The sequence below is a fragment of the Etheostoma spectabile genome, chromosome 21, assembly GCF_008692095.1.
Source record: "Etheostoma spectabile isolate EspeVRDwgs_2016 chromosome 21, UIUC_Espe_1.0, whole genome shotgun sequence".
NCBI lineage: Eukaryota > Metazoa > Chordata > Actinopteri > Perciformes > Percidae > Etheostoma > Etheostoma spectabile.
The window spans coordinates 3,856,295-3,868,250 of record NC_045753.1 but is presented as its reverse complement, the minus strand read 5'-3'; the positions used below and the strand labels follow the sequence as shown (position 1 = coordinate 3,868,250).

At 39.3% G+C, this 11,956-nt stretch overlaps 1 protein-coding gene across 2 annotated transcripts; it reads right to left on the bottom strand.

The window, feature by feature from the left end:
• Window positions 1-2,056: 2,056 nt before the first annotated feature.
• dhrs7cb (dehydrogenase/reductase (SDR family) member 7Cb) lies at window positions 2,057-10,416 on the bottom strand. Of its 2 annotated transcripts, none has more exons than XM_032503082.1 (7): window positions 10,272-10,416; window positions 7,559-7,715; window positions 6,046-6,158; window positions 3,677-3,887; window positions 3,483-3,575; window positions 2,455-2,616; window positions 2,057-2,327 (listed from the first exon to the last, which is right to left on the bottom strand). In XM_032503082.1, exons 2-7 carry the CDS (start codon window positions 7,710-7,712, stop codon window positions 2,119-2,121), a joined length of 942 nt encoding a protein of 313 aa, XP_032358973.1. In that variant the 5' UTR covers window positions 7,713-7,715; window positions 10,272-10,416; the 3' UTR covers window positions 2,057-2,118. The 2 variants fall into 2 exon arrangements, with proteins under 2 accessions (XP_032358973.1, XP_032358972.1); XM_032503081.1 differs by having other exon boundaries at window positions 10,268-10,410.
• Between the last annotated feature and the right edge of the window lie 1,540 nt (window positions 10,417-11,956).

Genomic DNA, 11,956 nt, shown 5'->3' with positions numbered 1-11,956 from the left:
CTGCTACGTCCTGCTACGTCCTGCTACGTCCTGCTGTGCCTTGTAATGCCGCACAGCGTCCTGCTATGCCATGAACTACTACAAAGAACTGCTACAAACTACTAATTTTTTTTCTATTTTTATTGCCACTCTTCATTCTAACCCCAACCGGCCCGTCAGACACCGCCTACCAAGAGCCTGGGTCTGACCGAGGTTTCTGCCTAAAAGGAAGTTTTTCCTCGCCACTGTCGCACTGTTGCTTGCTCTGGAGGAAACCACTAGAACTGTTGGGTCCTTGTAAATTCTGGAGTGTGGTCTATCTGTAAAGTGTCTTGAGATAACTCTTGTTATGAATTGATACTATAAATAAAATTGAATTGAATTGAATGCAAATCAAACCGGCTTTTAGTCTAACTGAAATATGCTGAAGGTTATGTGATGATGTGGGGGGGAGGCTATTTTAATTCCAAAGGCCAAGGGAACTTTATCAGGATGCATAGTATCCTGGATCCATGAAATAACTGGCCTTTAATGGTAAAAATCTGCCTGCCTCTATGGGAATTTAACATAGGGGGGTGTATACTTATGCCCCCTGTATTTTAAGGGAGAACATTTATTTATTTACAATACATTATTCATTCACAAAGACAAATGGTGTCCTTAAAGGTTGGATTTTACCTTTGGTTTTGATTAAGGCATTAAGCTCAATTTCCAAAAGATGTTTTTTTTATTCCTCTTTTTAATCAACTTTAGCATGGGTATGTAAACTAATGAGCACCACTGTATCTCTGCTTCAAGTCTCTGGCTGCCTCTTTCATCTGCAAATACTGACAGTAAAAAAAAACACCACATGTATTGTATTTCCGTACACACAGTGCATTACTTCAATCTGTAATTCGGATTGAGTGAAAAACACACGGCAAAATGCAAGATTACTTTTATTTAAATTGCTGCTTGCTCTGTTACAGCGGTAGGAAGCGATAAGAGGAAACAGGGAGGCTTGATTACAACGATACATTGTTTTGCATGTAAGGGCAATTTAAATACAGCGTGGGAATGGCAGACTTGGCCACCAACTAGGAGTCTTCCTGTGCTACATATGGGGTTAAAGAACATGTCTTTTTTTTTTTTTTTCATAACTGTTTGTACTTTTCTGTTCCCAGTATCTGTCTTTTATTGTCTGTAAAACGACCTTGAGTGTCTAGAAAGGCGCTGTTAAATAAAATGTATTATTATTATTATTATTATTAAAACGGGAGTGTGGAAAATGAAATGGGATTTGTTGTAATTTTGACTCTCATGTCTTTTATGTAGATTTAAACTTTGGAACTTATGGATTTCTTATGCTGTTGACCAGCACAATGTGCCCCAGTTTTCTTGAGACCAGTTTTCTGCCACATGATTTTGATATATTAGGATTTTGATTTAAAAAATCCCTAAGAACCACCAACATAGAAATGGTAGTGGTTGCCTATTTGGTGAAAATTCTCTCAGGAATGTCCAGCCTACCTTTGGCCAGAGTACTGGGGCCGAAGTAGTAAATGTCCATTATATATCTGTCCATTTCCAGGGAGACACTTTGCACCTGGGTCTTCAGCTTCATGCTTGGAACTCATGGCTTTCTCATTCCTGAAATTCCTTGAATATGCCGAACGTTTTCAACAATACAGGAGAATGCACAAATTGTTGCGTAAAAATTAATCCAAATGCAGGATGAACGAAAGAAAGGCTCCAAACTTTTTCTAAATAAACAAGAAATTCATATTTAGATTTTTGAATATTTTGTAACAAAATATAACTACTTTGCCATTAAATGCAAAACTTCAATGGCTGCAACAGTAGTGTAGTGGACTGTGTTATGGAGAGGAGGAAAAAGAAAAAGACACTGGCTCCATTTGGGCTCTGGCTAAAAATTCTGCTAAACTGTCGGCCAAGGGCCAGGCTAAGGCCTGGGAGTCTCAGCCAGAGCTGGGCCAGGATCTAGATTTTTGGGCCCGTGCAGGGCTCTAGCATGTATATAGCCATGCCCCTAAGCATCCCTTGCTGCGCCAACCAAGCATTGACTATTACATATCTCCAATTTCCAAACAATTCTTGTTTTATTTCACATCTCGTTATGATTCCATTTCAGGTTTTCTCTTACTGCATCTGCTCAGCCAGGACTGAGTCCTTCACTCCAGCAGCCAGCACAGCAAAGAAGAAGGAGGGGAAGAGGGAGCGGAGGTAGAGGGCCACCCTAGGGATGGGGTGGGCCAGTACAACCTCTTTCTTCTTCCTGTTCACAGTTTGCATTATCTCATTGGCCAGGACTGACGGGCGCACGCCGTGGGTCAACTGGCTGGTGATAACTGTGAAAAAACAGATACATTTATATGTGTCAATTTAGTACAAAAAAAATGGGTATTTCAAACATTTGAAAATTGCCCTCACATTATTATAACTTCAGTCCCTTCCATAGGGGGTTCTTTCACTCACATGCAGCCAGGGTGTTGGGTTTAGGGGCGGGCTCCTCCACAGGTGGGGGGTCCGAGGCGTTGATAAAGGTATGACTGATGGTGCTGACGACGATCCCAAACTCCTCCACTTCAGCCCGCAGACAGTCAAAGAAGGCCTGCGCCGCGTGCTTAGATGCAGCGTCTGATGAGTGCCGACACACACACACACACACACACACACACACACACACACACACACACACACCACACACATACACACACACACACACTCTGCATGAACTCTTGTTCACACAAACGACATCCTCCAAAATGATATTCCAATCGAACACCTCTTAAAACACTTTAAACAAAAACAGAACATTATACATTCATGAAGGAAGAATTTATTGCAGGGCTGTTGTATTTGACTGCATTAGTTTTATCTAAGTGTGCCTAATAAACTAGCAACTGAGTGTATTTTTAACTAGTTATCTAATCAGGAGATGATGATGGTGATGATGATGATGATGAGGATGATGATGATGATGATGATGGGACATTTCATCACAACCTAAAAAAATACTCATGAAGCAATGAAGTGACTCAGTAGACACTATTCCACCCACTTTATTTCTATTGTATGATTAAAAAATACTTCCTACTATTGCTAATACTTGTTATAGATGTAAATACTATGTAATGGATAGTGTAGAGCGAGGCGGTTGTTATAGAGAATGCAACCCCCACGGGATGATCAGGTCTTGTAATTGTATTCACTATGACAACCGCCTGGCTCTACATTATCCCTTACATAGAATTTAATAAGTAACGTTTTTAGCAAATAAAAGAAGAGTGTTAAAATATGGTTTTCCGACACAGTGGGCCCAGGTTTGACTCCGACCTGCGTCCTTTTGCTGCATGCCATTCCCCCTCTCTCTCCCCTTTCATGTCTAAGCTGTCCTATACAAATAAAGGCATATACTGTAAATGCCCTAATCTTTAAAAAAGGTGAATGAACCCTTGAAATCGGTTGAGAAAAGCTCCTAAAGACTGTTATTGGCAACTCACATGAACTTCTGAACGGGACAGCTAGTCTTCCCTGGATGCTGTTGACCAGCACAATGTGCCCCGATCTTCTTGAGATCATTGTTGGAAGAACACCTGCACACATGATTTTGATATATTAGGATTTTGATTATAAAAATCACTAAGAACCACCATCATAGAAACAGTAGTGGTTGCCTCAGGAATGTCCAGCCCACCTTTGGCCAGAGTACTGGGGCCGAAGTAGTTGATGTCCATTATATTTCTGTCCATTTCCAGGGAGACACTTTGCACCTGGGCCTTCAGCTTCATGCTGCTGTTACAGATCAACACATCCACGCAACCGTAACACTCCACCACTTCAGCCACCACGTTCTCCATGCTGTCCATATCGCTGAAGTCCAGGATAACCAGCTTTGGGGCAAATGTCTAGGGGGGGGGGGGGGGGGGGGGGGGGAGACACAGTAATGTATTACTTGGCAAACTAATGTGCTCATCAAGCATTAATCTGACTGGATTGTTGATGTCATGACAAAAAGTATCATCTTATATTATTATTATATCATTGCCTTGAATTTATGCAGAATTTCTTGGATTGTCATGGAGCTACCCACTATGATTATGATCAGTGTTGAATTAAACTTGTGTGGATTTCCCAGATTAGCCTTGTCTAAATATAAACCTTAATGCATATTAAAATTTGAGAATGGAAATAAATCTAGGACTTAATCTAGGTCTAGCAGGATTAGATTACCCTAACCCAAGTTTCCTTATTTTAACTTTACAAACCTGAAAAAACAGCCCTGACCAACTGCTTATTGTTTCAATAACAGCACACGTTTTACTTGATTATTGGAATAAAGTGAGGTGGTGGTTTTTAAAAATGTGCTTTTGTCTACATCAAACTAAACATGTAGGAAAGGATGCACTCAGTATATGTAATGTCAGCATATTTTATGTCTTTGTTTTCATTATGTCACAACCTTTATATCTGTACTTTAATGATATGATCAACATGCCTTATCCTAAGCCTAGTATTCATACTAGCCATTATCAATTTGTCTAGCCAATGAAGTACAGTCTTTTTCCCAATACAAAAAATAAATAGAATTGTCAATACAACATAATAACTTTACATAATTTAATGAGGTAGGTTTCATAATTCAGGATTTTAGGAGACACATATTTTAGAAGTACATTGGAGGATTTACTAATGAAAAATCCCTTAAGAAAATGAACAATTACTGAAAGGAAATCATTGTCTATGTAATTTTCCCATTACACTTGGTGGCCTAGGGGCTAAGGTGCTGACCATGAACCACACCATTCCTGGTCCACATCTGTCTGGGGAACTTCTATGTATGTCATTTCTATTTGCATCCCTTCATTGCTTGTCATCTTTCCACTGTCTACTTTCTAATAAAGGCTTAAAATGCCTCATAATGTTAGTCATTTCTGCTTTTCTAACTCAAACATTAGGTATAATTTCCTATAAATGAGATTTATTAACCATAAATTCAAAACAAACCTGTAAAACTAAAGTTAATAAGTTATTGAAGTTATATTGAAAACATAAAAAAGGGACAAAAATTGAAAAAAGTGTCAAAAGTGTTGAAAAAAGGGACAAAAACTTAAGAAAAAGTTAAAAACATCGATAAAAAGCGTCAACAAAAGTGTTGAGTTTCAATTTTGACGGGAAGACAACACAACTTAACCATTCCATATGCTTCAGTAAACTATTCATTCTGTATAGGTGTATTATCAGCAATCCAGTTGTTCCAGAATTGCCTTCTTTGTGACCATACATAGTGAAATAAATATGTTTAGGCCTACTTAACACTGAAAAGATCTCACAGATATTGTTTGTCATGGCAGTACCAATACACTGGAGTGAAAACATCAAGCACATTTACAATAGATTCTGCCTTGGGAACAACAAAGGGAAGTGAGCTTCAGTCAATGTTAATATACAGGAAAATAATTTCAGCAGTAATGAGAAATGGATTTGTTTTGTTTTAGCAACAGCTTGGAAACAGCCCCGAGTTCACATGTTGGCTTATTAGATTATGTTGTTCTCCCTTTATGTACTTTTTCCATATAGCTAGACTCTGTCCTGTGGATAGAAGATCCATGGAGGACAGTGGGCTGTGAGACAGGATATCCTGTTATTCTGTTGACAAAAGGAGGAAGTGGTGATGTGGGAGGTCGCAACAGAGGAGAGGATTATTATAAAAACAAGGACAGAACCTGTTGTTATAAACCTACCATGTCATGTCAGTGTCCTGTGTTAATTTGCTTTTTGAGTGATTTTTGTGGTATGGAAAAATCTTTGCTTTCCCATAAGAATTGTCACTGCTCTGCCAAAGTTTCCAAAGTATGCTGATAGACATGAGAAGATAGGCTAGTTTTTATTGGAGCAGTAGTGAAAGATTTGTTTCTCAGCTAAAGATACATCATCACCACAAAAAAAAGAGTAGGCCTAATGGTTTTAGTGTGGAAGAATTAACTCAGAATCTGACCTGTTTATGATGTTTCAAACTTTAATAAATACCAGCATGCATCATTTTCATTTATTTCATTTCCTCACCTCGCTGGGGTCAGCATCATGAGTCAGATAGTCATACAGAGACTCTAGTTTATCCCAGTTAATCCCACACAGGATCAATCTGGCACCGCCCTTATGGAAGAGATGGGCACACTCTGAACAGAAACCAAAGAAAACATAGTTTGACATATTGTGACATACACTTATTTGCTTTCTTGCTAAGAGTTGGATAAGAAAAGTGATACCACTGTCATGCTTGTAGCCTATGCTAAACATGAAGCTACAACCAGCTGCTGATTAGCTTAGCTTAAAGTATTGAAGCGACCCTGCAGGACTAACATGGGAGAGTACATGGGGGGAGTACATGGGGGGGAGGGAAATGTTGCCCCTAGTTCAGCTGATACTAATTGATGAAACTGAAATTGAATTGATAGGTCAGGTTCAGGAAAGGTTAGGGGAAGAAAAGCGAAAGAAGTAAGAGTTGGAGGGGGAAAGGAGGTATAAGCTAAGTAGCTACGTATAAGCTGAGTAGCTGGGTATGAGCTACGTAGCTAGGTATAAGCTAAGTAGCTAGGTATAAGCTAAGTAGCTAGGTATAAGATGAGTAGCTAGGTATAAGCTAAGTAGCTAGGTATAAGCTAAGTAGCTAGGTATAAGCTAAGTAGCTAGGTATAAGCTGAGTAGCTGGGTATGAGCTAAGTAGCTAGTTTTGCCCTACAAGCTTTTTTGTTGTTTTTCTTTCAACACAGTTATTAGCTTGTATGCTAGGGTAATAAAACCTGGATCTCCAGTTAAACTTCAGCCACTGTGTCCTCAATATTCAGCAAGCAAGCCGTAAAGTAGGCTACTACCGTATTTATACTGTAGTGTAGACTTAAAATGCTAGCCTGGCTCAGGTCAAAGGAAAGAAATATGGCCACCAGCACCGTTTAAAGCTCATTAAACATGCCGCGTTATGTAGTTTTATGTGTCAGACTACTTCTTAGGTGGCAGCAGTGACTTCCTGGAGTTCTTTTCATCGCAGTGACTGCTTCCAGTAAAAAATAGAAAATTAGATTCTATTTTCCTTGGTTTTGACAAGAAATTAGTCAAATCTCAATCTCATGTCCCTACGTATGAAGCCAGAGCTATGAGGCTTAGCTTAGCAGAAATATTTAAAGTAGCCAGGAAAAAGCTAACGCTACCCTAACTCTGTCCAAAGCTTAAAGAAAGAATAAAACAAGCTAACAGCCTTGATCCTTGCTGTCGTGTATTATTCAGTGTATAGATATTAGAGTGGTATGATCTTCTTTCTTGGCAAGAAAGCAAAGACGTATCAACAATTGCCATAACCATGCAGTTCAAAGTCACACACTTTTAATTGAGTCAGTTTCCATTACTTTTAGTCATGGCTACAATACAATAATCATCAAATGACATAAATCCAAGATCTAGGCTATATCACCATGAGGCAATTGTTCCTTAGCCCCAAGGATTACAAGTCTTCAATGTCATTGAATTTGCCATTGAGACATCCTGCTGACAGACAAAATATTAGAAACACAAGCAGGATTACCAGTTCCCACCCCCGACACAGCATCAGTGATCACCACCACTTTGTTTCGCACCAAGGACTTGGACATAAACTGCATGACCTCATTGTAGATGTAGTAGACCCCAGCCGCCACGACGATTAGCAGGGGCAACACCATCACAGAGGGCAGGGCCATGATCTGTGGAGGAGAGGGCAGAGGATCAATGCAGGAAAAAGCTACACACACCTACTGACCCGCGTTAGAAGAGCCAGCAGTCTGGGACTAGGTTTTAGGTCTCCTGAGGTGTGTCTCATTTGTGGTGTAAACTAATGCAGTGTCCATAACAAAAAGTACATGCAACACATCTCAGTTATCTGAAGACTAAAAATCAATACACTAAAATCTTTCCTGGTATAACTCATATTTTATGTCTGGTATTGTTTAATTGACAATAAGTGATGATGGTTTTTTTAACATGATTCATTTAAGCAGTGTACTTCAGAAAACAGTAATTGTTCCTGAGGATCTGTCAGAAGTAATTAAGTGTGTGTGACAGGGGGGTCAGACAGTAACCTTCCTAAAACAGTAAAGGAGTAAACCTCAGGTTATGAAACATTGCAATCCCTGCAGCATGTGTCCCTTCTTGTCTACAATGAGAGAAAAAAAAAATCTGAGTCAAAACATTTTTTTAACAATTTTAACCTATGGAAATACTGGATTTGTATTTAAAGCTTATGACAATAGCTGTAAAATGTACTATCCAAGTATCTATAGACATTTGCAGACTAACAATCAGATTTATTAACTAATAAATAAACTGTGTATGTCTGTGTATTTGCTTCGACTGTGACATGTTTTTTTGCTCTAAATGTGTTAAAGGTAGAATATCTAGTGAGTATGGTGATGGCAGTAGCTCAGTCAGTAAGGAGTTGGGTTGGAACTGGAGGGTTGCTGTACGGACCAAAGTATGGTGGTGGACTGGTAGCTGAGAGGTGCCAGTTCACCTCCTGGGCACTGACAAGGTGCTCTTGAGCAAGGCACCAGACTCTCAGGGCGCCTTTCCATCTCTCGTTATTATTACTATCCCCTTACTGTCTGTAAAGAGTGTTCAAAGTTGGCCCTCCCTCTTTGGGTCAGAGCCTGAGAGAAAACGTAGTAATTTGTATTCGGAGATTTGTGCGTAATGTTTTAACGCACAAACAAACACACCAGCAACCTCAATGGGGAACATGAGTGAATGCAGTTCATCCTGTCCACTCTGTGTGTCCGTGTCAGTTATACAAGCGGTGGTTGGAAATGAAAACGGGCTGCACAACCTGCATGTTGTGATGTCATGCTGGGTTTTCCACACCCAAGTGGAGCCCAAAGGCTCTTTGTTGATGCCCACAAATGTCCCACACTCATCCAAAAGAAAAAGAAAAAGACGAGAAAGTACAGGCAGAGGGCAGAGTCTCCGCAGACACAGACACTACACACTTGTGATGGTGTTCAAAGTGCTGATTGAGAGGGATTCCTTTTTTATATTTGTCTGTATTTGTTGTTTAGCCCCTTAAGGGAAGAATTTGTTTTCGGTGGCCTTGCTAACACACTTACCATATAAGTGAGTTTAAGGAGAACAGCTAAATATATTCTGGCCATGCTGCCGCCACAGAATGCCTCGACTGTGCCACCTCCAGGATGTTGTCATAGGATACCCCAAGGGGGGGGCAAGTGAGAAGGCTCACATTTATAAGCAAAGGGTGACCTTACTTCCCCTGCTTGACTCTGGAAAATACATTCAATTCATCAGACTGTTTTTTTGTGAGCTAAAATGTATTGTCAGTAACATAGTCAAACAAACCTAATCCACGTTATATCTAGTATGCATGATGATTCTGGAGATAGGGCTGGGATTTGCCGATTCACAAGGGTGATTGAATTACATTACAATACCACCATTACAACACCAATTTTGCTTGGATATGAACGAGATTCTCAGATAAGTAAATCTGTAAAAAACAAGCAAGAAGCAAGTCTAACGTTTATGTTGCAATACACCAGGTAAATGTTTGCATAAATAATTGACCCCAAAAAAGATATTTTGATGTACTTTTTCCTTAACAAAATTAACATAACAGTCATTGACAAACTAGAGCAGTCGTCAATACAATATAGTACAACTGTAGACTACAGCCAGTGAGTAGAAAGACCATGTTAAACAGAATTCTTAAAGCGGTAAACAATAAAGAAAACCCTCTCTCTGAGAAATTGACAGGGCTGAGTTAAGAACACTGTGAGATTTGCAGTTGGGCTTAGCCAACAAATGGTGACTTTCCTGCGGTAATGACACCAAAACTAGTTAAGATTATAAAGATTGTGGTTTGGGTTAAAACAGGAAACTGGTTTACTGGGTGAAAGTCTTGTGTTTTCCCCTTAACTTCCCCACAAAGCCCTGCGTGTGTGTGTCCCATCATGCCCTTATCCATCCATGGTGAAAATATTCAAAGTATAACAGTAAAGAAAGAAAAATAAAAGATCGGTTTCTAGGTTTTTGTAATGTAAATCAGATCACTCAAACTAAATTTTATGTGAAGAATCCTTTTTTTTTAAACCTAGCCATATCCAGACACCCGCTTTCCTGCTAAGCCCCATATTGGCTGACACATGATTGGATTCCAGTGGGTTAACGGTGAGCTTGTGAGCGCACATCTATAGCAACCACACACACACACACACACACAATCACATAATCTATGTTATTCTTGGTTCACTTACAGCATGAACAGGGAGCTAATCCTTCAGCAGGACTGGCTGTTGTTTTTTCCGGTTTTAGTTAGGTAACAGAGGCCCTTCTCCCACTATCTTCCTCGTCCATTCACACAGCTCTGTTCCTCTGTCTGTCTGTCTGTCTGTCTTTCTGTCTGTCTGTCTGTCTGTCTTTCTGTCCGTCCCGCTGCTGCCCACTGGAACCGGCTGCTTATAATAGCTTCTGCTTCAGTCAGCCATCGTTACACACATATGTGGCATCTGAAGCACGACCCACTGCTGCCGGCACGACGAGATGATTGACAAGTGAGCGTCTCAGTTGTGTTAAGGTGCAAGAGTTTGCATTGTACTGCTGCTTGTTTTAAAATGACTCTCTTATCAATGAAAATTGAACGCAGAAATAACACAATACAGCTTCAAGACTCCATTATTTAGATGCTTATTTGGCTGACTCAATAGCTAATTCTAGAATGACCGAATACTGTACTTGAGTACAACTTTAAGGTTCTTGTGCTACATTTCAGTATCCCAATCATATACTACTTTAATATAATTCTGCACATTTAAGAGTGAAATATTGCACATTTATGGTTACTTTTACTTGAAAATACTCCAAGCACATTTAGCTGCTAAAACATTTACTTAAGCCTGTTGTGTCTGTTTCATGTTAGTTAATTCCGTGTTCCCGGCCCAAAATGACCGCCCCATTATAGCTGATTAGATACACAATAATACCTATATTATCATCTAATGTTGTGTAACATCTTTTTCTGAAATTAAGTTCTCATTAACATTCAAGTTTTGAACTTCTAGTTGCTATCTATGACATGTAGGCATCATTGACCTGAGCTCACACAACTCATTTTTTGAGTAACAAAAGCATAACGTATGGATTATTTTCACTACAACAAATACTCATGAAACAGATATTTATCAAAGACATTCTTTTTAATATATGTCTGAGCACAATAAAAAACAACAACAACAGTAACAGTATTCCTACCAAAAACAAAAAAACATGAAAATGTTCACAATCTGTCATGCATTGGTTGTCACATTTTGTGTGTCCTCACGCACATATTGGACAATATGTGATGGTTTTTACATGTGCCTTGCAAATAAATGCACTGCAATTATGGGACATAATCCTCGATTTGACATCTCTTGGAGCACACCGATTGCATCATGGTAAATGTCTTTGTCCAAAGGTTGTTTTTTTTGTTATTATTATTATTACTGTTATTACTGTTATATTTATACTGTCTTCCTCTTTTTTCTCTCTCTACACTGTATTCTTTTTGCTAAAAACTGCTGCTGGGAATTTCTATTTCCTTGCGGGAGTCATCCCAAAAAGATTAATAAAGAGAAGTCTAATCTCCTCCTTTTGTCTCTTCTGTCTCTGGTGGCCATAATTCTTGGATATCTCTCACCAATTCAGCAGAAGATGGTATTTGAGGAAAATGTTGGTGCTTTTGAATAGGAATAGTCTCCTCTTGACGAATTTTCCCTGCTTCCAAAATGGATCAACCTCCATCCACACCACTAACACATTTGGAGTAGTAGAGTACCAAAGTAATATGATCTATTGAGGTTGTAAACTGCCCCTTTGTTCCTATTGTAATCCAGGACAGCTTGTTCCTACTCTTCTCTGCATTTCTTCATAGTCATCAGGTTCATCTATCTACCCTTGTAGA